This window comes from Citrus sinensis, chromosome 6, assembly GCF_022201045.2.
Source record: "Citrus sinensis cultivar Valencia sweet orange chromosome 6, DVS_A1.0, whole genome shotgun sequence".
NCBI classification, from domain to species: Eukaryota; Viridiplantae; Streptophyta; class Magnoliopsida; order Sapindales; family Rutaceae; genus Citrus; species Citrus sinensis.
This window is the reverse complement of record NC_068561.1, coordinates 16554308-16581213: the sequence shown is the minus strand read 5'-3', so window position 1 is coordinate 16581213 and position 26906 is coordinate 16554308. Positions and strand designations below refer to the sequence as shown.

At 32.7% G+C, this 26906-nt stretch overlaps 2 protein-coding genes across 3 annotated transcripts; both read left to right on the top strand.

Annotated features, from left to right (window-relative positions):
- The first annotated feature begins 12412 nt into the window (after nucleotides 1-12412).
- LOC102627168 (protein yippee-like) lies at nucleotides 12413-15127 on the top strand. The gene is made up of 6 exons (XM_006480955.4): nucleotides 12413-12659; nucleotides 12795-12946; nucleotides 13871-13914; nucleotides 14541-14649; nucleotides 14759-14814; nucleotides 14885-15127. The coding sequence occupies exons 2-6, from the start codon at nucleotides 12851-12853 to the stop codon at nucleotides 14967-14969; spliced, it is 390 nt and encodes a 129-aa protein (XP_006481018.1). The 5' UTR covers nucleotides 12413-12659; nucleotides 12795-12850; the 3' UTR covers nucleotides 14970-15127.
- Nucleotides 15128-19802: 4675 nt separating this feature from the next.
- On the top strand, nucleotides 19803-23512 carry LOC102629459 (uncharacterized). Of its 2 annotated transcripts, XM_052443547.1 has the most exons (6): nucleotides 19803-20005; nucleotides 20167-20361; nucleotides 20471-20588; nucleotides 21355-21469; nucleotides 21680-22747; nucleotides 22971-23512. In XM_052443547.1, the coding sequence occupies exons 2-6, from the start codon at nucleotides 20244-20246 to the stop codon at nucleotides 23238-23240; spliced, it is 1689 nt and encodes a 562-aa protein (XP_052299507.1). In that variant the 5' UTR covers nucleotides 19803-20005; nucleotides 20167-20243; the 3' UTR covers nucleotides 23241-23512. The 2 variants fall into 2 exon arrangements, with proteins under 2 accessions (XP_052299507.1, XP_052299506.1); XM_052443546.1 differs by having other exon boundaries at nucleotides 19803-20361.
- The last annotated feature ends 3394 nt before the right edge of the window (nucleotides 23513-26906 follow it).

The window sequence follows — 26906 nt, the reverse complement described above, 5'->3', positions numbered from 1 at the left end:
ATCTTAAACTTGTCTAGTTATTCTCTCGACTCAAAATTGAATGGGCCGTAACACTTATCTTCCCTATTCTCTTTATCTAAAAGATGAGTATGGATCAACACTCATGTGCTCGCTTTTAAAGTCTCAGGTGAAATAAACATATCATGTAATCAAACACAGATACTTGACTGAAAAAATAAGGCACCAATTGATGCTTCAGGAAAGCCACAGATATTCTTCTAAAAGCATGGTTGTAATATGCGCGCACTTTTAAAGTAGATTTTTAGTGTTGAGAATCTTAAAAGAGAGTAGGATTTTTAGACTTTTTAGATTGGAAGAAGATTCCTTGGTGCACTTAGAAGTGCAAACCTGAACAAATTATTTTTAGGTTGATTCTCTGGTGACTCAATCCCATACGAGAGGGCCTTGCAAATATTTTAAAGCAACAGCTTAGGATGGCTGATGGGATTTTGACTTGAAACGAAAACAACATTGCAAGCAAAATTAGAAGTCATAATTAATTAATTATTTCGAGTAAGCTCTCAGCGTCAACAAAAGGAGCTTGTACCCACTTGTCCAACTCCAGCCATGGCCACTGGAAATTCTACTCAGTATTTTATTGTATTAATTCCGCTAAATAAAATAATAGTATTTTCGTTTTATGATTAAGCATTAGAAATAAATAAAATATTTTTCCTTCCGTTGACAAATGCACTCTATCTATATAGCTTGGATTTAAAAATAAGTGATGAGAAAGTATTCACTACTCAACCAATGAGTAATTTGTTACTTTATATTAGGTTGGTCTAAAAAAAAAGAAAAAATAAATCTTTAGCTATTAATGTACAATATGTTATTTATAAATTTATCATATAACTGACATATCATTTACGTTTATGGAATGTGTAAGTTATGTCGTTTATACATTTAGAATATAGATGACATATTGTATGTAATTATTGCACTCCAAAAAAATAAATATTATATGACTTGTCATTTATAAATTCATCATATAGATGACATCTTATACAATTTATAGTATATGACATGACCCACCTCAACCCATTTGTCGATCTGAAGCAAATCATGAAATCTTATATCTAAAACTCATGATATAAACCAGTTTTAAACCTCTACCATAATCATATAATAAATATGTGCCTCATCCATACATAATTCACATCTCATTGTACATACACTTCAAATAAATACATATAAATATAAACGTGCTCAAAACGCAAGCCATGCAGCAATGTGTCCCATGCCCTAACCTTAATTAATTAAAAACTGAATTGTATGAAATCCTATGATAGATGTTGGGAGAAATGGGATAAATAGGAAAATAATGAGTTTTAGGCTCAATGAGTGGATGTAGTTATACATATAAAAATACAGTAGTGCATTGGTGCATATATATAATCACATGATATAACTCCACAATTAACACATTACATAAGCAAACATGAAATCATACATTCACGTATGACAAAATTGCATGAACTAGTACCCTAGTGTAAATAACTCCAAGTACTGATCGGGATCATCATCGCACGAGTAGAACAAAGAAAAAACCTCTCAATATCTAGCTAAACTTAATTGCATTGCACGGGTAGAGTAATCTAATGGTGTGTTTACTTCATAAAATAAGAATGAGGTGGAATGGGAATGGGCTGGACTGAGAATGAGATTTTAATGTTTACTTGGCAAAAATAAATGAGAATAGTAATGTGCTGGAATGTCATTGATGTGTTTACTTGACAAAATAAATGGGAATGAGGAATGAGAATGAAAATCAATTTACTAAAATACACATAGTATTAATAATTAATAAAAATAATTAATTTATCATTATTAACAATATTATCATTATTGTTGTTATTATTACTATAATTATTATTATTAAAAATAATAATAACTAAAATAATAAAGTTAATAAAACTTAATAATAATAAATAATTAATAATAACTAAAATAATAAAGTTAATAAAATTTAATAATAATAATAATAAATGTTAATAATGATAATATTAATAAAAACAATATTAACAATAATTAATAATAACTAAAATAATAAATTTAATAATAATAATAATAATAATAATAATAATAATAATAATAATTTATGACTAGTCTTTTGATTTTTTTTTTTCCTTCTGGTATCAGAGCCAAGGGGAAGTGTATGTGATATAGTTGTAAAGAATTTGTGATTGTTTAAAATTGTTTTCTGTGTGTGTGCTGAATTTTTACTGGTAGTAAGTCCCGCTTTAGGATAAGATTGTCCGTTTAGGGCTGTAAAACCATACCTGTAGGCATCCATATAGACTTTAGTTTTAACATCATGGATTCTCTACTCAGTAGAGCATCCTCTTTCTCTAGCTCTTCCTCTGGAAGAACTAGTGATTCAAAGAATGTTGTTAATTCGGAAGAATTTGTAATCGAAGACTTCAATAAAGCAATTGATAATTGGGAATTACCAAAGGTTAATAAAGAAATGATTTATAAAACAAAAAAGCTTGATTTTTTAAAGAATGATTATGTTATAAAGACTGAAGAACGTGACATAACACTTTCAAACCCTTTTGAAACAATTCATTTGTTTTCAGAACAATCTTTAAAGAAATTAAAAGACAAAAATTTTAATTATGTCAACATCGGCTTGATACAAGTCGGCATAAAACCCCTTACTAAAGAAGGTCTTAATACTTCCATCTTTGCAGTTCTAAGAGATGGTCGATTCATCTCTTTTGATGATTCTTTACTAAGTAGTATAGAATCAAGTCTATGTAAAGGTCCTATTTCATTCAATTGTTATCCAAATATAACAATTTCTTTAAAAGACAAAAACATTTTAAAAAGCATGATTTTACAAATCAAAACCCATAATTATGATATGATTGAGGGATCTATCCCAGTAGCCCTAATTTATAAAATTTCGTACAAAGCCATGATTTCTACGTTTAGTACGCAACATAAATTCCAGTAAAAAAGAGATGAAACTCTTCTCTTGCAGACTGACCTATCTAAAGCCAATATTGTTATTCCAAAACTTATCCAATGGAAAGATGTCAATCTTCCCGATGAATGGATTATGGAAGGAGCCACTGCTCCAGTGATTCCAAAACAACTTGAGCCAAATACAGAGTTGCAAAATGTGACTCAGTATTCTGATGGTAAAGTCAAACTGTCCTTTAGGAGATCTACTTCAACTAGATTCTCCGATAAAGATTCTTGCTCAAGCATTTCTTCATTAGAAAGAAAATTTATAAAAGTTCCTTCCGTAATAAATCTTCCTTTTCAACAAGTACAAAGCCGACCCAGGTTTTCCACTTCGGATATACCTAGTTCTTCTATACATTCTGTTGATTATGCCACTAGTGTTCCTCACCCAATCTACACTAGTAGTCAACATGTACAAAGAAAGGAAGAGAATGAACCTTCTCCTCCAACTTCTCCTACGTTTTCTGCAGTCACAGAGAATGTTATAAATGTCATTGAAAAAGATTTTGAACTGGATACAACTCTTCTCCACAATGATTTTTATTCAGACAATAATAAAGAAAAAAGACTTTGGTTTTTCAAACATTTTCTAAACCAAAGAAAAGAAATCCAAGAAACATATTATTATTTTGTAAATTCACATAAAATTCATATTTTTTTTTATTGGTTTGAGATATATTCTTCGAATAACAACATTTCTTATCCCTTTAAAGAGTCAAATCCTATTACTATTAGGAAGAAAACCCCTGAGTGGAAACTTTCTGATAATGATAGAACCATAGAATCTGAGCATCCGCCTCTTCGGAGTTTAACCGTTGATCACGGTGAACCTCCTGTTCAAATTAGAGCCTCACCCTACAAAATCCCTAAACCAAATGATTCTGATGCAAATTTAAGTAGTATTATTCAACAGAATAATTTCTGTAATACTAACTTAAATACAATAGGAAAACAGTTGACTATGATAGAAAACCAATTTCAAAAGTCAACCATAGTTGTTTCTCCTGTTACATCAAAATCGAATTTTGACAAAAAGCTTAAGGAACCTATTTTCAAACAATTTCAGGTTTCGAAAACTAGCCAAAAGCTTGTTCAAGAATCAAAATCAGATTTTGCTAAAGCCATTCGAGACTAATTAGATAGAATAGAAGCTTCTTCTTCTTCTTCTTCTAAGGTCCAGATAGCCCCTGATAGTGCTCAATCTAGCAAGATTAGTGTACTAGAACATGACAATGTTTCTATAGCCTCTTCAGATATAGAAGCATTTAAAGATGAACCATCTACTCCTAAAGCCAACAAAATTCATCGGGAATTAACCTTACCTACTATTAGGACTCCACCAAATCTAGCTATAGATAATAGACCGAGTGCTTTAAATCAATCGCGATTTAATGCATCTTCTGTCTATGAGTGGAATATTGATGGCATGTCTGAATATAACATCATAGGACTGTTGCAGCAGATGACCATGGCAGCTAATGCCTACAAAACTCAATCGGGAACTTCTGATAGAGCCATAGCATAAATTCTCATCGCAGGATTTACTGGTCAACTTAAAGGTTGGTGGGATCATTTTCTCACGAAACAGCAATAATTAGATGTCCTAAATTCTATTCAAATCAATGAGAATGGAGCCCTCATTCTTGATGAATTCAATAGTCCAATTCAGGATGTAGTTGCTACCCTGATTTTGACTATATCTCTTCATTTCATAGCTGACCCTTCGCACCTTAGAGATAAGAACGCTGAGTTACTACACAATCTCAGGTGTAGGAAACTTAGTGAATTCCAAAGCTATAAAACCACTTTCTTCACCAGACTCTTCCTTAGAGATGATGCAAATCATATAACTTAGAAGGAAAAATTCCTTGCAGGTTTGCCTACCCTTTTAGGAGAGAAAGTTAGAAATTCCATTAAAGCTTTGTATGACAACCGTATTCCTTATGACGAGCTTACCTATGGTGAACTTGTCAGTTTTGTCAACAAAGAAGGTTTAAAGATTTGTCAAGATTTGAAGTTACAGAAACGACTAAAATGGGAGCTTAGGAAATCTAAGCAAGAATTAGGTAGTTTCTGTAAATAATTCAATTATGATCCCTTTAAAACTTCTACTTCCAAGGATTGTAATGGTAAGTGTTCTTCGAGACCTTACAAAAAACACTACAAATCAAAAAGCCATAAGAAACCCTTTCAAGATTTTAGAAAACTTTCTTATAAGAAACCCTCGAGGTCTTATAAGAAACCCAACTTCTCTAAAAAGAAAGAGTTTAGAGCCAAACCAAAGACCCATTTTAACTACAAAGAAGCCACATGTTACAAATGTGGAATGAAAGGCCACACTGCAAAATTCTGTAGAATGAACAGAAAGCTCTATGAGCTAGGCCTTGATGAAGAAATTCTTTCTAAAATAGCCCCTTTACTTATAAAGTCTTCTGACTCTGAGTCTTCCATGTCGGGAGATAGTGAACCTTTACAGATTGATGAATTAATTGATTCAGATACATCTGTATCCAGGGATATTGATTCTACTTCAGAATCTTATTTAAAGAAAATCAATGTTTTGACTAAAGACCAAGAATCTTTCTTGAACTTGTTAAACATATTTCTGATCCTAATCTTCAAAAAGAATACCTCGATAAGCTTTTAAAAACTCTAGACTCTGATAAAGCAGAAACTTCTAAAGCTCCAGTTGTTAAAAAGAATTCTTATGATCTCACTGAAATTTTGGGAAAAAAGAAAATAAAGAAAACGATCCCCAATATCCAAGATCTTCCAAGAGAGATTAAAGAAATCAAACTTGAGATTAAAGAATTAAAAGAGAAACAAAAGAATGATTCTGAAACTATTCAACTTCTCTTACAAAAACAATTAGAAGATAATTCTGATAAAGAAGTTGAATCCGATGGTGATAATGAACAAAACCTTGAAAACATTGAATTTGTACCCAATGATTTTCTATTTGTTTTAAAACAAATCACCACTAGAAAATACTTTGATTAAAATCACTTTAATTTTTTCTAAAGATTTTGAAATCGACACCATTGCTCTTTTTGACACTGGTGCCGACTTAAATTGCATTAAAGAATATATTGTTCCTAAAAAATTTCATGAAAAGACAAATGAAAGACTTTCTGCCACTAATAATTCAAAATTGAAAATTAAATCTAAAGTTGATGCCTCAGTGTATAACAATGGTTTTGAATTCAAAACATCTTTCCTTTTTACAAATGACATACACCATACTGTCATTTTAGAAACTCCTTTCATAAACCTCATTACCCCGTATACTGTCAATTATGATGATATATCTTTTAAAGCAAAAAACCAAAAACTTATTTTCCCTTTTATTGAGAAACCAAAAACAAGAAACTTAAATATTGTTAAAGCTTGTTCTGTTTACCAGAACCAATTAAATGCCATTCTTAAATCAAAACAAAATAACTTGTTCTATTTAAAAAAGGATTTAAGTCTACAAAGAATTGAGAATCAATTACAAAATAACTTAATACAAAGAAAAATCACTGATTTTAAAGACCTCATTGAAAAACAAATATGTGCTGATTTACCATCTGTTTTTTGGAACAGAAAACAACATTTGGTAGATTTGCCTTATGAAAATTCTTTTGATGAAAAACAAATACCCACTAAAGCCCGTCCAATTCAAATGAACATGGACTTGGAACAACACTGCAAAAATGAAATTAAAGATTTGGAGTCCAAAGGACTCATTGTAAAATCCAGATCTCCATGTTCTTGTGCTGCTTTTTATGTTAATAAAAATTCTGAGATTGAAAGAGGATCACCAAGACTAGTCATAAATTACAAACCCTTAAATAAAGCATTAAAATGGATTGGGTATCCTATACCTAATAAAAAAGATTTGCTCCAAAAACTATGCTCTGCTTTCATTTTTTCTAAATTTGATATGAAATCTAGTTTTTGGCAAATTCAAATTCACCCTAAAGACCGTTACAAAACTGCTTTTACTGTTCCTTTCGGGCAGTATGAGTGGATTGTTATCCCATTTGGCTTAAAAAATGCACCCTCAGAATTTCAAAGAATCATGAATGATATTTATAATCCTTTTTCTGAGTTTTGCATTGTCTATATTGATGATGTGTTGATTTGTTCTCAAACAATTGATCAACATTTCAAACATTTAAAAACCTTCTATCTTACCACTAGGAAGACTGGTTTAGCCATTTATAGTTCTAAAGTCTCACTATTTCAAACAAAAGTCTGGTTCCTTGGTCACTATATTTCAAAAGGAACCATAACTCCTATTGAAAGATCTCTTGCTTTTGCTGACAAATTTTCTGATAAAATTCTTGATAAAACCCAATTGCAGAGATTCCTTGGTAGTTTGAATTATGTTCTTGATTTCTGCCCTAACATCAATAGGATGTCTAAACCATTGCATGATCGATTAAAAAAGAATCATGTTGCTTGGACAGATGAACATACTAAAGCTGTTAAATTAATAAAGCATTCTGTTAAGAACATTCCATGTTTATTTCTTGCAAATCTGGCATTACCTAAAATTGTTGAAACTGATGCATCAGATTTAGGATATGGAGGAATCTTAAAACAAAAGGAAGATAATAAAGAACAGATAGTACAATATGTTTCTGCCCACTAGAATGAATGTCAAAGAAACTATTCTACTATTAAAAAGGAAATCCTTTCCATTGTTCTCTGCATTTCTAAATTTCAAAGTGATTTACTAAATCAAAAATTTTTTACTTAGAATTGATTGCAAAGCTGCAAAATATGTGTTTAGAAAAAGATGTTCAAAACAGATTTTTGCACGATGGCAAGCTATTTTAAGTGTTTTTGACTTTAACATTAAATTTATTAAAGGTGATACAAATTCTGTCCCTGATTTTCTAACTAGGAAATTTCTTCAAAACAGATAATGCCGCCAAAGAAAAAAGACGAGGGGAAATGGATTCTCAAAGACCCTGTCTCCCAGACTCCTCCTAAAGACCCTCAATCCTCTCCTCCTAAAGAAAAACTACTCTCATCAGCCATGCCAATTAAATCATGGATTAACATGATTGAAGATGAAGAATCAAAATCTAAAGCCCTTACCTCTCATGAACAGGTAAATCAATAGATGAAATCCATTTCTAAATCCCTTGAGCTTATGCTCGCCTTACAAAGTTTTTCTCAAAGCCAAATTTCTCCTAAAGAAAATGTTGAAAAATCTGTTTCTAAAGAGATTTCAAAACCCTCTTCTCAAAATGTAGTTGTTTCTAGTGAAAGTTCATCCTCTCAAATTGTTCTTTCCCAGTCAACACCTTCAAAGAAAGCTTCCGATTGGTTTGATAAAACCCATTTCCAAAACATTCTTTCAATGGAAGATGGTTTTTACCATACTGATTATTTTCAAGCTATTTCAAAGTTTTTCCCCAAAGGATGGTTTTTTAAACCATTGGATTTAACAAAACCCCAGTCTTATTACCAAAGTATTTTAGAAGCCACTGAGTCTGTAAAATTCAAATATTTCTTTCTCAGTGAAACCTACTCTGAGCCAGTCTACTCTACGGCTACTATCTTAAAAGTCTTGAGCCCAAACCAGTGGGGTGATCAACTCCACAATTTCAAAACCTTCCTTTCAAATTTTCAAATGTGTTTACCACATTGCTTGACCTATTCCTATTGGGATTATCAACAAGCCTGGTTTAACACATTTTTCATACAAAATCCAAAGAAATCTCATTCATGATTATTTTTCTTCAATTCAAAAATAACCGTTCAAAGCCTCCCAAACTGGTTCCAGCAATAGTGGAACTATTTTGGCCCAATGCCACAAATTCTAACTCCAAATGCCACCCTATTGTTTAAACCTCTTCAAAGCCCACTATATCCCTTCTGAATCCAAGAAAAGGTTTCCCCCCTTTCTTTGTTTCTGTACAAATTTCTTTCTTCCATGGGTATGGATGTGGAATTTCAGATTTCATACTCAAGAAACCCAACTCCTTATACAAAGAACTTTCAAAGTAAAATAGTGGTCAAAATTTGACGAACAGACCAAATTAACTGATACCCTCATCAGAAATTGGCTTTGTTCCAAAGGCCTCTTGCCCCCGACCATTAAAAATGCCAAAGCCCAACAAACTTTTCTTACCCAAAAAATCTAAAGCCCAATCTCTTTTGGCCAGCGCCAAAACTAAAGAAGAATATTTCAAACTTATGGAGCATCTTCTCACATCAAGATCAAGATCTTCAATGGCAGACTCCTCTGAAGATGATGAAGAAGATGAAGAGCCATTTATTTCTCTTGGAGATGAAAATGAAAACGACTGTTTCGGAATTTTCTCTCCGATAAAGCATTGTAAATAATTATCGTTTGAGTTTAAAAAAAAAGAGTATTTATATTTTTCCTTGTATTTACTTTATGTATTTTCGGGTGGTTCCCTGGACACAAGTGAGAGCGCACATGTCTCTTCACCTTAACCATATCCGTATGTACATTCTTGGGTACAAAGCTACAGTTTCGCTACAGTAAAGAAGCTACAGTTTCGCTATAGTGGAGAAGCTACAGACTCGCTACAGTGGAGAAACTCTTTCTGTGTATTTAAATCAAGGGGAAGACTTAGACTCCTCAGATTTTTAGAATTCTAATTTTCCTTTCTTTCTTTCTCTTCTCTCTTTCTCTGGGAATTAGGAATCCGAAGGCACCAAGAAAATTTTTCTGTCTTTAGACTAGTTCCTTATCTTCAGATTAATTTCCCATATCTTCTGTAATAATTTTCAAGCATCCGATCAACCAAATCAAATGTGAGATTTGTAATTCCTTTTTAAAGTTTGTAATTTTAAAGTTTTGTATGTTTAAATTTCTGCACTTTAATTTTCGCAATTTATTTTTAAAGCATTTCAATTTCAGTCATTTAAATTTTATGCATGATCTGCAGACTGATCTGTATCAGATATGCCATATAACTGCTTCGTTTCTCTGAGGCAACGAGACTTGATCTCTATCCTCAGTTGTATCTTTCTTTTCTCCCTCCATCCATTCAGAGTGCTATTTCTGGGATCCAGATCTAGTACTATTTATGAGCCTTTAAATGTATGTTGTTGCTAGGCTTGCTTAAAGAATCTAATCAATATTTGGTAAAGCAAAGGTATATCGGCTGGAAACCAGAACATGCGGGATATTGATCTGTTCTAAGTCAGATCTGATCCCTAAGGCAGACTAGTCTCTCCATTGATCGGGTTAATAATAATAATAATAATAATATTATTATTATTATTATTATTATTAATGACATTTAAAATAATAAAATTAATTGTGATTTGAATGAGGGTAATTTGGAAAATATGAAAAAATTAGAGGGATACAAAAGTAACATATATTTCATTCTCATTCCTTCATTTTCATTCTCAACCCCTCCATGGGAATGGGATTCATATTCCTTATTCCCAAATTGTGTGAGACCCACACATTTTATTATCATTCTCAAATTACATTTTGTCAAGTAAACATGAATTTCATTCTCATTCCTCATTCCATGAAGTAAATACACCATAAGTCTCAATGCACATGCGCAGATAGGCTTGGCAATTTAGTCCGACCCTATTTTTGGCTCGATTGACCATACCCTAATTTTTAGGGCTTTGGCCCGAATTTTTAATTTTAGGGTCGGGTTAGGGCCAAGATTTTAAGGCCCAAATAAATTTAGGGTCAGGGTCGGGCTTAATGCGGACTCGACCCGACCCGACCCTATTTAAAAAAAAAAAAACTAATACAAGTTAACACACGCACGCAACACATCCACACAAACATTACACATTGTGTGTTTTTAATTTATTTGTATTGTATTTTTATTTGTATAAGACATGAGTTTTTTTTTTTTTTTTTAGGTTGAGTTGTTGAATTGAATTGTGTATGACTAAAATGGTTGTGGAATTACATTGTGTGTTTTTAATTTAATTGCATTGTGTTTTTATTTATATAAGACATGAGTTTTTTATTTTTTATTTTTTATGTTGGGTTGTTAAATTGAATTGTGTATGGATAAAATGATTGTGGAATTACATTGTGTATTTTTAATTTAATTGCATTATGTGTTTTTAATTTAATTGCATTGAAAATATTTGATATATATATTTGTGTATCATGGTTTTAAAAAAATAAATTATTTATTAGTTAAATGGTAGATGTTTCATTGCCTCATTCGAATTCTTATATATGTAATGAAGAAGTTGATTTTTCAACATTGAATTGTGGGTGGAAAATGGTTTCGGTAGGGTCGGGCTCGATGTTGGCCCGACCCGACCCTAACTATAAATAGGTAGGGCTTTTTTAGGGTTGGGCTTTAATTCTTTGTTAATCGAGTCCGGTTGGGTTTGGCCAAGCCCGAGCCAGACCCGATGTTTTGCCATCCCTATGCGCAGAGCCTATGGAGAAAGATGCATATATGGTGACTGGCAATCACATCTCATAACTCAATCAATCATACAATATGCGTACGTAGAATCGTAACATAATACTAAATCATGCTATCAAATATAAATGATTCACAGAATATATAATAATAATAATAGTATTTACTTACAGATCTTGTTTCACTCTAAAGTTCGTTAGGGCTCCTATGAGTTTTTGTATTCCTAAATTTTTCCCACTGATTTATCAGGTATAGATCTAACTGCCCACTTATATTTCTTGTCACATTCCTCTCAATTCCTCTTTTCAACTTCTTTTTCACTCTCAATTTTTCTTCTCTTTCTTCTTGTTTTCCTCTTTCTCTTCCCTCTTCCTTTCCTTTTCTTTCTTTTTTTATTATTCTTTCTTTCTGTCATTTTCTTTCAATTTCCTCTTTATCTTTTCTTTGCTCTAAGTTGCAATTTAACAAATGAAGCAGCTGTCAATATTTTACACTTTATATAGCCATCAAACAGCCATCGAATCCAAGCAAGCTGCTCTCAATTTTTAATATATATAAACACTACTTCAAGCAAGCAAGTTAAACATGCAGGTGGCTGCTTCCAATTCAACAAGCCACATTTGGCTTATCCATCGCATGCATGTGTGCTATAGCATGGCATGTCCGGTATTGTTTTATTCAGCACATAATATTTGCACATGTTGTTAAACTTTTACTTTGGAGTAAGATTTAACTTATGACATAGATGACATGTTGGAAATGTTTATAAAAACCATATGACATGTCACTTATATTATTCATTTACTATAATTCATTTTCAATTAATTAAATTTCAATTGTTATTTGTTGACAAAAATTAAAAATTAAAAATTTTTATGTTATCAATTAAATGCAAATGATATTGTTTAACATTTAAATTATTAGCTAAATAACTAAATATTACAATCTTAAAAAAAACAAAATAATTAACAGAAAAATAAATGTAAAAAAAAATAATAAATTATTATATATTTGCAGCAATTTTTTTTCCTGAACGACAAGATAAATGATGCTCATGGACACCAGCTTGTATCGCAATGATTCCAGAAAAAGGAGCGCGACGTGTCGCATTTCTCATTAGGCCTACACAAAATCGAAGAGTCCTCTCGTGTTGAGAGAATCTGGCAAGCTTACTCAAAATCAAAATCCTTCTTGTAGAGTCCCGGTAATATAAAAACAGCCAAACCCACGTACCCACACCATTGGCTCAACATGTCACCATTCTATTCCCTTTTGCCATATCTGTAACCGCCGGTAAGATCGATCAAAACCAACCCTCTTCTCGTCATGATCAGCAGTGTATATTAACATTATTATTAAGCATCTTTAAGATCTGTTTTCGATCCATTTTTTTTTTTATTTACTTTTTTGGGTTAATTTTTGTTGAAGGTAAAAGAAAAAAAGAGAGGAAAAGAAAAAAAAAAAAAAAGAGTGAAAGTTTGTAAATGGGGATGCTGTTTCTGATTTGTCTTGAAGGGAGCATATATAGCTGCAAGCACTGCTACACTCATCTGGGTCTCGCTGATGACATTATATCTAAGGTTTATTTTATTTGATTTTAGTCCAAAAATTTTTTCCCCTTATAGTTAGCAGCTTTTTGTGTTGTGATATTGGTATAGGCGATGGTGTGTTTTGAGCAAGAGTCATTGATCATAAATAAAAGAACACACTTTGTAACTATTAGATATAAAAATATTATGAGAGAAGCATGATCCGTTGTTGTTTATGTTTCCTTTCTAAGAGAGATAGCCGAGTTCAATCACTGTATTTGTTTGTTTCTTTAGATCAAATTCTTTATTCAATGAAGTGTCAAATTATTATTATTATTATTTTATAATGTCCTGAGTTTTATGATCCTTTCACGGCAGTATTGATTTATATTATTAAACCCATAGAATCCAGAGTTATCTTAGGCATTTGATGCTTATGGTTTTCTGTTAGGGTTAATTTGTTACTGATAGTATTTTTATCCTTTTCTGTTTATTCTTATATATGCATATATGCTTATTTTTCAAACATTCAATTTTGATGATGGTGTTTTTAACTGTGCAAAATTGAAAACTGTAAGGGGTGGGCTTACTTTTGGAGAATGCTTTAGTAATTCTACCCAGCACTAAAGTTAAAAGGGTGGATTGATTGATGAATAAAGATTAGTACCTTTTATTGTGAAGATGTTGCTGAACATATATCCCTATCTCAGTTTTCAACAAAACAAGTCTTGCCGAGCTCATATGATTTTCATGGTTATGAACAATGGCAAAAGTCAGTGATTTCGAATAGATTGATGTCTTCCCATTGCTTTGCCATGTAAATTATCCCTTTGCCATTGTTATGTTTTTAGTGTTATTTGAATGGTCTTACTCCTAAGGATTGATTGGCAATGTTTAGAAATTCTAACCCTTTTTTCAATTAAAATTTAGTGGCAACAATCTGAAGTTCTACATGTGTTTTTGCTTGTGTTCCAGTCTTTTCATTGCAGGCATGGAAAGGCTTATCTCTTCAATAAAGTGTAAGTACTCCTTGATTTTAGATTTTTTTATAAAATTCAATACTCGAGCAGCTATTAGATGTTTGTTCCCTCCTTCCCCCCCCCCCCCCAAAACCCCCTCCGCGTACATTGTGATTGCTTATGTTTTTTTGCTTTTTGGTTTGCATGAATAAAATCTAGGTATACATTATATCAGTAAAGGTGTTTGACGAATGAACTATTTGCAACCTTTATGATTTCTGTAGAAAGTCATGGTTAAATTGGTTAGAGGTGCTACTTCAACAAGCATTTAGTGTTTCTTATGAGAGATATTGTTGCTAATTACCCCAAGAATCTAACTTAGTCGTCAAGAGTTTGTTAATTCTCTCTTTCAGTTGCCGAAGTCATAATATTAGGCTATAAGAAGAATGCCTTTGTGTTTACCATTTGTTTTTTCTCGAAAGGAACAAAGGAAAAATCAATTACAGTAGATTCTAGTTAATTCTCTTTTTCAGTTGCAAGTCACAATATTAGGCCATAAGAAGAATGCCTTTGTGTTTTCCATTTGTTTTTTGTAGAAAGGAACAAAGGAAAAATCAATTACATTAGATTCCATGGTCTATCTTGTTACAAATGCTACAACATGGTACCTTCTGTATGCACAACAGTGTAAATATCACAGTTGGAGAGAAGGAAGAGCGGATGATGATGACTGGAATGCACACTGTTGTTGACATTTTCTGTGTTGGGTGCGGCTCAATTGTTGGATGGAAATATGTAAGATATGGATCATAACTCATAAGTTGCGATCTTATGATGTTAATGTTAACAGCCTATTGGTGCATCATGTAGCTGTTGTAACTTTATCTTTGCTTACTGATTCCAGGAGGCTGCACAAGAGAAGGCCCAGAAGTACAAGGAAGGAAAATTCATTCTTGAAAGGTATCCAGTCACTGTTGCACTGGTTGAAGTTAAGCTTTTCACAGTTCTGAACAAGGTTCTTGATGAGCAGGTTTAAGGTGTTGGGTCCTGATGGTAGCAGTTACTTGGTGAGCCAGGAAGGCCAAGTTAGTGGAAGTGATGCTGATGATGCTTGATCACCAACTTTTTGGTAGCTAATCAAATTTTTTAAGTGTATATTCTTTAGACTCTACACCCTTGTTTGCACTGCCGCCTGGGGTTTTAAATTGGTAGCTTCGCCATTTTAACAGTTTTGCGAATAGCATTAGAATTATCAATTCCAGTTTATCTGATAGAGGAATCTCTGTTGTAGCGTGAATGTTGGGGCCCAAGCCCGGTCTGTGACTCCGATATGCTTAGCTCATTTGGTTACCAAACAAGTTACAAGTGCCATAACATGCAAATATTACAATTTGAGATTTTTTTTTTTTTTAACTAATTAAGCATCAGGTTACTGTATTACATAGAGATATTTATAAATGACAATAGATCATTGCATCATTGCACTAATATTTATAATTAGATATATATATGAGATTTACATTATTATATTTTTATTCTATGAAGTATATGTCCAGCTAAATATCCCTCATGGGGGAGGATGTCTCTATTGTATATCGCATTTCGTAAGGGAGAAAGACGTTATAAATAATCTCTACCCAATTATGTTTAATTGAGGGAGTTTGAGTCTGTGGAGACTTGAACCGTTGCTCTTATAGTCATGCTTGACTTTAAGAGCAATGGTTCACCACTAGGCTACAAGTCCAAGTGGCAATTTGAGATTTATTAAGAGTCGATCTTAGAGGTTTACTCAAGTAATGGTGATGATTGATGAATGATGATATAAGCAAAGGCGGGATCACCCTAATTATGAGGCAACCCCCAATTATGAAAATGTTAATTTTTACGTACTTCAACTCCTCGAAAACCAAGGTTTGGCCTCCTCATCTTTTATATATTTTGAGTTTATTTTTTTTACAATATCTTTCAAATATATTCATACCCTAAACTTCAAAATTTTCACTGTGAATTAGCCTCTAACAAAAAATTTGAATCTTCGACGCACTTTGATAATTCCCCAAATCGAAATCCAAATTCTGCCGATATAAGTGACATTGAATTTCAATTTGCTACATGGGAGTAGTCAATTATTTGCAATTTGTGTGGCATGATTCGGACCTCATGAGAGAGGAATGTTTCAATCCTTTAATTGAGTGCTTCCCTTGTGCTCCTGCATAAGACATGCTTCTCCCACAATTTTCGACGGAGACGCCTCAATCGTGGAAAATTCTAGAGACCAACAGACCAAGTGACTCCCACGTGGCCCATGTTCAGCAGCAAGACCTAAATTGATCACTCTTTCATGGTGAAATTGAAAGGCCGAGATTAGATCAAACCATCAATCCTTACCATATGGGGCCCGACAGACGTACGAGATGTGGGACACTAGCACATGGCTAGGGATGGCAATTGTACCCGCAAACCCGCCCAAACCCACCCGCCAAAATCCGCCCGTTGCGGGTAATTTTATCCGTTGCGGGCGGGTTTAGTATTATAAATTAAAACCCGCACATGGATGCGGGTGGGTTTGGTATTAACCTTATACCCGGTGGATACCCGCATGGATATCCACCAAACCCGCAATATTTTTTCCAAATATTTTTAATTTAATTTTAATATAAAAATGTATAAAGAAAATAATGTCATTAATCAAATTACCAAATAGCTAAAGACTCAAAGTTGTATATGTGTGTATGTGACCCATCTCTTATTCTAAAGTCATAACCTAAAGAAAATTAAAGGCATTTCCCTTCGAATTAGTGTTTGAAAATATTAATCTTAATTATTATTATAGGAATTGTGTTGGATGTGTGCTTATGGTGGTGAATGAAATGAATATCTTCTCTTGGAGCTTGTTTTAAATGATAATATGAAATGTAATTATTATTTTTAGATACTAGTTTGTGTTTTTTAAATGGATTTGTATAATTTATACTTAAATTTGAGAATTTGTGTTGAATTGATGTGGAAATTTTAATTTTTCATTTACATTGTTTAAATATAAAATTGAGTATGTTATATGAAATTTGAGGTTATTATTATAAATTTATATATTAAACATTTGTGATTTTAAATACGGAAACCCGCAAAAAATCCGCCGGATACCATTGCGGGTTTGGTAATTGTTAAAACCCGCTGCGGGTGGGTTTTTTTAAAAAAATTAAAACCCGCTGCGGGTTGCGGGTGGGTTTGGTAATTCAAATTTTGTGCGGGTTTGGGTTTGGTAATGGCAAACCCGCTGCGGGCGGTGCCCATTGCCATCCCTACACATGGCATCCGGTTAAGTGCACTGAATCAGACTCCCGATTTAACTCTCATGTGGAATCGTTGTCACTGTAGAAAATGAGACTCTTCGGGTGATTATTGTTAGAAATTTGCCTCGTATACGCATTTTTACGTATTTCACACTTGAGTAGAAAGCGTAACCGTAGTTACAAAGATCTTTGCTGCCGTTTGTATTTTCATTCAGTAACTATTAGTAAATCAATGAAATGGTCAAAATACCCCTAAGATAAAAAATAAAAAAAAAACTCTTAATAGCAATCAATAGGGTGTTATTCGCTAATAGAATGAATATGTTTTGCTCCTAATACACCAATAAAATGAGAAAAATGATTTGACATTGCATTCTCATTAACTAAAAAAAATATTGCTAAAAATTTTTAAAAATTTTAAAACTTAAACTAAGAAAATCATGTTTGTTTCAAGTAGTTCAAAAAAAAAATTGTATTTCCATTCACAAAACACTCCATTCTTAACTTTTTTTTTTAATAGTTCCATTGAGATTTATAAAACAACAAAACATTAGAAAAGAAAATATACAGATTTATAGTTGAAGTTACAAACACATAAATATACCAAGTGTAAAAAAACAATTTGAATTTAGAACCAACCGAAGATCTTCTTTGGTTCTTTGGAGTGCTCCTAGTAGCACGATATTTTGCAAGCATTTCTTTTGCCTTAAGAAATTCTTGTCCACCTCTAACTACAATCATTGCCCTTTTCTCTACTAATTCTTTGTTAAGTAAGACCTATCGTATTTTTTATTTTTTAAGTATATTCTGTCTTCTTCCTCTTTAATTGTTCCTACCCATTATTTGAATATGTTAAAAATGAATCTTATTATTATTAAATATGTGAGATTAACTGAGAGCACACTAAAATGCCAAACCCCAAAGGACTTGTGGTTGAGGGCTTGAGAGGAAATTTTTTTTTTCAAACAAATACGAAATTGAAATTGAACTTATATTATGGGCAAAGCAAGAGAATTGAACATGCATTAGCACATAAATAAGTAATGCATTTCAGGAAGATCAAGAGTTCCATAAGGTTGCTTCTATAGCAAAAATATTTGATTAAATATATCATAGCAAATCTTGTATTTCATTTTTAATCATTTTATAAAAAGACGAAATTCTAAGCAGTTACTAGAAAAGAATTATAATCAATAGTGATTAAATGAGAAAGCAGACTCAAACCTTATGAAATTTAGATTAAACACAAGTTTAAAAACACATTGAATTATGTTTTTTAAATAGTGTTTAAATTTAAAAATACTATTTAAAATAAATTTTAGGCGAGTTTAAAAATTACATTAAATTATGTACTTTCAAATTTTCAATGGTTCATTTTCCTTTGCCCGGGTGATAAACCGTAAGTCCATGACCTCAGTTTAGTAAGGTTTCATGTATTTAACACTAGCATTCAATCTGTGCAAGGTGCACCCAACTTTATTTATTTATTAATTAATTGATAGACACTTAGTTTTATTTTTATCAATGAATTTTCAAGCTCTTTCAGAAATTAAATGACAATATTTTACTAGTCTTCAGTGCAGCAAAGGAAAAAGAAGCCGTAAGATCACTAGATCAAAGATTCCTTAAACGGAGAATAAATTTATTGTCATTCCTTAATCTCAGAAAGGGATGATTTTGATTGGTGGAAAAAGATGTGGTATGGTAGCACCGTTGTAACGTAGTAAATCCTATAAATAAATAAACTGAGAATTCAAACAACACAAAGAGGGTATCAAATTTAAACCGCACGATTATCGAGGCCCACTTCAACGTCCGGCTCCAGTCTTAAGTCTTAACCTCTCCATTCAACAATTACCGTTAGATTAACTGCGGGCGCATCTCGAGAAATCAGACAGCCCACGTTTAAATCTCAGCATCTTTTAATAAGGGCCTCAAGTTTGAATTCCTGCATTAGCCTGCTCCCTACTGCCCCTTTCTAACAAGAATTTATTTTTGGCCCTTTCAATTCAATTGAAATAAATCTTCTATTTAGAGAATTTATCAGCTACTCTCGTGTCGTGGCATTTTTATGGCGATCAAGTCAATTATGCTCTTCCATGTGTCTACTTCAAAGAATGTCTTCTATAATTCTTTCACTTTCCTCCTATCATTTTAGATCGGCCTTATATGATTTTATCACAAAGTTGCCCCTCTATTTAGACGAAAAAAATTAGAAAAAATAATTAAAAATTAAAAAACTCATTCGACCATGTGTGAAGTTTGAAAAATCTCCTGCTTCATGTGAATCACATTTTTATATTTTGTTGAGCATTTATCATCATATGGCATGAAATCTGATACAGTGATAATTTGCAACAGTAAATGAGCAAAGGATATGGTTAAAAATTTTAATATTTTAATCTTAATTAATATGATATTTATTTAATAAATAATATAATAAAACATTAAGTGATTTTATATTTATGATGACGAACCCGTTAAAAACTATATTGTAAAAGCAAAATCTACTCTCTATCCACAGTACGCATAGAATGGCATTATTGTAAATATAATCAAACTTGAGGTCATTTTCAAAAGAATGTTTCAAAATCTGCAGTTTCGTCCCTTCCTCAAAATTAATTTTTTATTTTTAAAATTTTTTAAAAAATAAGGATACTTACAAGGCAGGGAGCTCCATTGTCAAACCAATACGAACCAGCTTTCCTCAACTCCTTATCCCAAAATCATCGCTTGTCTCTGTCTTTCGGCTCTCACAAATTAACAAAAATCGCTTCTGTTTAAGCTGTGTTTGGCGTTTATCTTTTAAAAATAAGCATATTGTATGGTAGAAGCTGATCATGTTATTTTGAGCTGAAGTAAGTGCTTTCTTTTAAGAATCACTTTCACCCACATCATGCCTCTAAATGTTTTCTCTTTCGTAACTCATTAGCTTAGCTTCTGATCTATGCCTTTCTGTTTCTTATTTTTTCTTTCCTTCCGGTTCTTTTGCTTAAACTCTGTATTGATTCTATTTTAGTTGAGCTGAGGAAGGAAAAACAAAACAAAATCAAAAACTGTGTATTAGAAGAAGGAAATAAAGGAAACGACGTCGTGATGGTGATGAAAGAAAGAGATGAAGAGCTGGCTTTGTTTCTTGAAATGAGAAGACGAGAGAAGGAGAAAACTAACCTTCTACTTCCTCTTAACTCCGACAACCACAATGCTCCTTCAGGTACGGTGTTGTTTGGTTTGTTTATTTATTATTTTGATTATTTTTGGCTTTTTTGAGCTTATTTTGGTAACTCGACCAAAATGTCTGAGGTTGCATTGACTTTGACTAGGAACAAACGACGGAGGATCTCCGATATCAAAGATTGTGTCGTCCGTTCCGATACGCAAGACCGCTGCTGAAAATTTCTTGAATTCGGAGAGTGAAAACGATAAATCTGATTATGATTGGTAATATTTTTCAAAACATCTGTTTGTTCTAAGAGCAAAATGTTGTATTGCTGATTTGCAATGATTAATTTTGGTATTTACTTCTTAAATACGGATCTTGAATTATGATCTTCTTCTATATGTCTCAGAGTTAGAAAAATTGCGTTGGATTGGATTCATATGAATTGAATTATATAATGTTCTATAACATTACAATCTCTGCTATCATACGTCCAATTGATCAAATTTCATGTGCATTGACTATGCAAGTTGAGACATGTTAAATTGTTAATTGGTGTCAGTGATCTTGATGATTTTCAAGGTGTTTGGTAAGATAAAAATTAAAATTTTGAGAAATTAATTTGGTTTAATTAATTATTAGAAGTATTACTAAATAGTAATGAAGCTTTAGCTTGTAAACTTTTTGACACGGTGCATGTTTTTAACTTCCTTTAGAAACTGAACGTCATGGACTTAACATTAAGTTTGCAATCTTGTCATCTATAGTTGGGGTGGAATGCTAAGTTAATCTATAGTTCATTTCTCAGTGATTCCTCAACAAGTTTTATCAAATTTTAGCATTGCAGTCTGTTTGCAGCTAGAGCAAATGAAGATGGTTCAAATTTTATATGTGGGAAATAGAAGGCTGATGCATGCATGTAGAGATGGATTTGACACTTTTCCAATTGAAAAATGCTGAGTTTATATGTATTTTATTGCTGTGGTATCTTCTGAAAAAGAATGGTCTTTTAGCTTGAGGTTAATGGGATGTATGTTTTGCATTCAGGCTTCTTACACCACCGGGTACCCCACTTTTTCCTTCCTTGGAGATGGAATCACAAAAAGCCAAACTGAATCAGATGGAGATGCCTAATGCTCGTCCAACTGCTCTGAAAACAAGGGTAAGTTTCTATGTATATAAAGTTCTAGATGCTTTCAAGCCTCGTCAACTGTAATACGTTTGTGTGTATGATCTCGCTGGGATATTTCGCCAAGCTTTAATGATTGTCAAGTTATGATGATTGATGGTACTGTCTTTTGGTGGTTAAGAAAATTTGTGGTATTACCATTTATGTAATAGCTTGTAAATTCCTGCTTCCATGGACTTGCAGCTGGCAAATGTTCAGGAAGATCCTGCTTCGAGGGGTAGTGTCCTTTCTAAGAATCCCAATTTGCCTTCTAGGGTGAACTCTTCCAGTACTGGTGACAGCAGGCCATCATCTTCTGGTGGACGAACATCTAGTGCTAGAGCTGCTACACCAACTGGACGCCCCACTTTAAACTCAACAGCTAAGTCTTCAAGACCATCTACGCCTACATCACGGGCCACCTTGCCATCATCTAAGCCTACGGCTCCAGCAGTGAGATCCTCAACTCCGACTAGATCCACAGCTCGTTCGTCAACACCAACTGCTAGACCCACTGTAACAGCTCCTAAGCTAGCACCAAGATCAGCAACACCAACTTCTAAATCAACAGTAAGATCAGCAACACCAACTTCTAGATCAACAACAAGATCTGCTACACCAACTTCTAGAGCAACCGTAAGATCAACTACGCCAACTTCTAGACAAACAGTAAGATCAGCTACACCAACTCGTCAACGATCAGCACCATCAGGTGCATCTGGCGTATCTGCGGCTCCTGGTTGTTCTTCTTCAGTGTCAAAGTCAAGTTCCACAACAGTGAAAAATTCAGCTCCATCACGTGGCACTTCCCCAACTGTAAAATCTCGGCCTTGGAAACCCTCTGAGATGCCTGGTTTTTCACTTGATGCACCACCAAATTTAAGGACATCATTGCCAGAAAGGCCATCTTCAGCTTCTCGGGGCAGGCCAGGAGCACCAAGTGCTCAATCACCTTCTGTTGAGGCTGGTTCTAAGGGAAGACGCAGACAGCAGTCCTGCTCTCCTTCTAGAGTAAGGACTTCAAATGGTAATGGAGGCTGCATTACTTCTGCGCGTAGAGTAAATGCCAGTGATGGTGATGATGTGAACCCAGTAGTAATTGGAACCAAAATGGTCGAAAGGGTGGTGAACATGAGGAAGCTGGCACCACCGAAGCAGGAAAATCACTCCACCCATTACACTTCTGCTGGGAAGTCATCTTCATCCGTCGATAGCTCAGGCTTTGGAAGAACACTCTCAAAGAAATCTCTTGATATGGCTTTGAGACATATGGTATGCATTTCCCATTGCACTTTACCATGAAGCTTTGCCAAAGCTGGCTTTGTGGATTGATTAGTAGCATTGGCGTAATGATACTACTACACAATTTGCTTCACTCTATAAATTCTATTAACTGCAATGAAAATCATATCTTGCAGCACATATACATTTGAAGCAACAAGCTTTGCACATTTGGTGGCAAGAATTAATTCATTTTTTTTTCTTTTTTATGTAGGATATAAGGCGAAGCATTAATTCAGGTAGTTTGCGGCCACTAATGACAAACATTCCAGCTTCTTCCATGTATAGTGTGAGATCAGGATCCATAAAAAGTAGGACAGTTAGTGTTACAGACTCTCCTCTTGCCACAAGCAGCAATGCTAGCTCTGAACCAAGTGTCAACAACAACCCCTTTATCTTAGACGGAAATGAACTCGATGACATTCATGATTTTGGGAGCGAGAGAGGAAACTCCTCCCCTGTCAGCCAGCATAGCTGCAGGTGACCCATTTCTGTATGTAGAAGCTCCACCAGCATGATGATTAAGGAACAACCCGTTTCTAAAGAAGCTGGTATTGCATGGCATTGTAATACTTTTATGTATCATTTATTAGGTAATGTTTCCAATATGTTACCTGTATTAGTGATTCTGATGATTCAGCTTTCTGAATCATCATTTGAACTTTTTTTCCCCTTCTCTTTCGAGCGATGAGGACTATTTGTATATGAACTTCGCTTTCTGGAAATCAAAAAGCTCCTGCTTTAATCTTTCTACCAGTTAATGAAACACAAACATTTCAAAGCATCATTATCTGTTGCATCAACAAATTTCCATGGGTTGGTTGAGCTGTTTAACATCAACGAATATTTGTTAATTATTTGAATGTTGCCTCATTTGGTCTTCTTAGTTGCCGCCATGTTACATAAGTGTGGCCACAGCTTGACCCTAAACGCCTAGGATTGTGATGTTAGGAGTTTTTAATTATAGCTTGAGCTTTCTTATAAGCTAGTAGTATTAATTTATTTGGTTTTGGTGGATGTCACTATGTTAATCATGGGAAGAAATATTTATTTAGGTTGTTGATTATGAAAATTAAAAAATATTTCAGCATCAAAATTGGCTCCAAAAATTAAGATTTACAACAGAAAACAATTTATAACAGTAAAAAATCTAGACTAATTAGAGTAAGGTACAATACAATCTCGATAAATTAATAGTTTTGCGACCATCAAAAATATATTAATTTATCAACAGATTAATAAGTTATTAATTTACAAAGATAATATCATGTTCATAATAGGAATTTTTATGAAATATGGTAGTATAATTAAAAAATTTAGTGATTTTATCAAGTTATATGATATGATTCTAAATAATCCTTTCAGTAGATTGCATGGCTAGAACACAATTATATGGTAACTAATTGTAGAAGACTTTTTGGAGGCAATATATTAAGATGATCTTTCTCTTATTTCTCTTAACATTGTACATAGAAAACAACAATAACTTTTCATAAAAAATGTGCAAAAAAAGCAATAATGACTGATGAAATGTCTAAAGCATTATGCTAGACATATCATATGTATTTAGTTTCAAATTAGTTAATTATTAATTTGTGTGTTTGTTGAATCACGTAGAAAAATTAGATTTTTCTTATTTAGAAAATTTACTATCTAATAAATTTATTGAATTATTAATTTACCACGTTAGTGTAAAATTAAGACTGACAAAAATTATTATTGAGATTATCAATTTATCGAATATTAATTTAATGAGGTTCTACCATGTTTTTATTGAATCAAAAAATGAGATTTTAGTTATTAAAAAAAAAAAAGGACTTTGATCCAACGCCCTTGATGAAAGACTCCACTAAATATGAAACTCCCGTTAATAAATCCACTTAGAACAAGTTCATATATGATTTCTAGCAGTCATGCCTTTTTTAGAGATAAATTCCTAATTCCTAAGGAAAATAAAGTAAAGAAAGGGAAGGGGTAGGCCGGAGATAGAAATTTACCTCGGATCTATAAATCAGTAAAACTTTATCATAAAAATGAGTAAATTTCAATTTACTCCTACCTAGAATGATAATTTTTAATTTACCTCCTAAAGTTATGAAAATATTAATTATCTCCATTTTATTAAGAAGAGATGAGGGTAAATAAGAGGCGCATTTATAATTTTTATTTTTATTTTGTCTTTTTAACTGTAAATGGGAATACATTGATGTTTTTAGAACCTTGAGAGTATATTGAACACTCTTGTGGGCGTAAATCAAAATTCGCCCAAAAAATATTATATAACACATACTTGTGGGGTAAATTTTTTAAAAATAAAGTAATTGTAATATTGTAGGATAATCTGAGAGGATAACAGACAAATTTAATTGACTTGGTGTTGCTGAATCTAGTTCCAGTGGTAAAGGAACAATCTTATTAAGACTCACATCCTAAGTTCAAACTCTGATAGATTCATGAAATATTATTAAATATTAGAGAGAGTTTTTCCGCCACGTTGAATCTTTCTAAAAAAAAAAAATATGCATAATGCATAGACTAAATGAGGAATTGAGCTGACCGCTTTCTTTGATCTGGTAAAAACATAAAAGATTAAAAAATAGCAGGTAGAAGAATAATTCACAGTGAAGGTCAGGAAAAATAGAAAATGATGACTATATATATATATATATATATATATATATATATATATATAAGATAAGAAAATCTGACCCCTCTTTTACTTCTCTAGAATAATATAGATTTTCCACATTGTTTTTTTTTTTCTAATAGCTGACATTTAATCTGGATGTAGCTTGAATTAGTCATTGAGAGCAATTTGTTTTTTTATTCTTTTTCGGTGTTTGTCTAATTTTTTTTTTCCTTTCTTGGATATTTAGATTCATGATTGTAAGCTTGATTTAACATAATGTTACTTTTAACTAACTCAGCCTTACAGTATAAAGTTCAAAATTTCAACACGATGATAACGACACAAGGGTTTTATTCAAATTTTAGGGGACAATGTGGACTTTATTTTAATAGTCCTATTAAATAAGTGGCTATAAGTAGAAAATGATTTACACCAAACATTAACATTTTTTTTCCCCTGAAACATATATGTGTATACATTATTTCAATTGATATGTACAACTAAGAATTTACCATCAATAAAATTTACCATGACACAATCTAAAATTTTATATTCATTAATATCTAGTTATTATTAGAACTACCATCAAAGGGATATTTATTCCATTCAAAGAAAATAACTAGTTACACCCAATATAATATAATTGAGAAAAAAAATTCGAATCGTTAAGTGAGGGCAGTGGTCCACCATCCAATCTTTGGTCGAGTTGAAGTCACCCGTAATCTTAATCTTATTATACCGAAATGTTTGGGTCTAATCAAGTCCCATTAATTCATCCGTGATATTGTTGCTTAACTTAATTGTTCAGGTCCAATTGTACTGAGCATTTTATTATTTTTCTGTTAATTTGAATCTTATATATCCGGAAGCACAGGTAAAACTGTAATTACTCCAATTAAGGAACGTGGGCACAAGAACTTTGAACCCTAAATTTTTTGGGAGAACCGTTTTGCCAGTCCCTCTGGGGCAAATTTTGACAAGCGTAGGAGAGGAAATAATGACTATTTGCCTCAAATTGTATGCCAACATTGACATTCTACGTTAATGAGTTTCTGGACCTGTTCAATTAAAGTGGCGGCTAAATTTCATTACGAAATTAGGACAAATTTATTTTACGTAGATATGGGTTTGAATTTTGAACCGGTACTTTTTTTTCCTGTTTTGTGATGTCTGCGCAGAATCAGTCTTTTCCTTTTCATCGGTTGTTGTTATGAAATAAATGAATTGTCAAATTTCTGGTCGTTTTTGGTCTTGCTTGTCGTCTGTTTTGTTGCAGCATTCCTGTTTTCCTTATTTTTTTAATTCAGATAGTGGCTATTTATTTATTGGAATTTTATTTACTAATTTATTATTTGTGATAGTCACTTCATATGCCCCCATTCAATTAGCTTTCTTTGATTGGCCCTCGAATTCTAGAAAGATAAAGATATTAAAAAAAATTTGATATAGATTTGCTTTCACCTAAACCTATCTTTTTCAAAATATAAATAATATTAATATAAAAAATAAATAACAGCAACA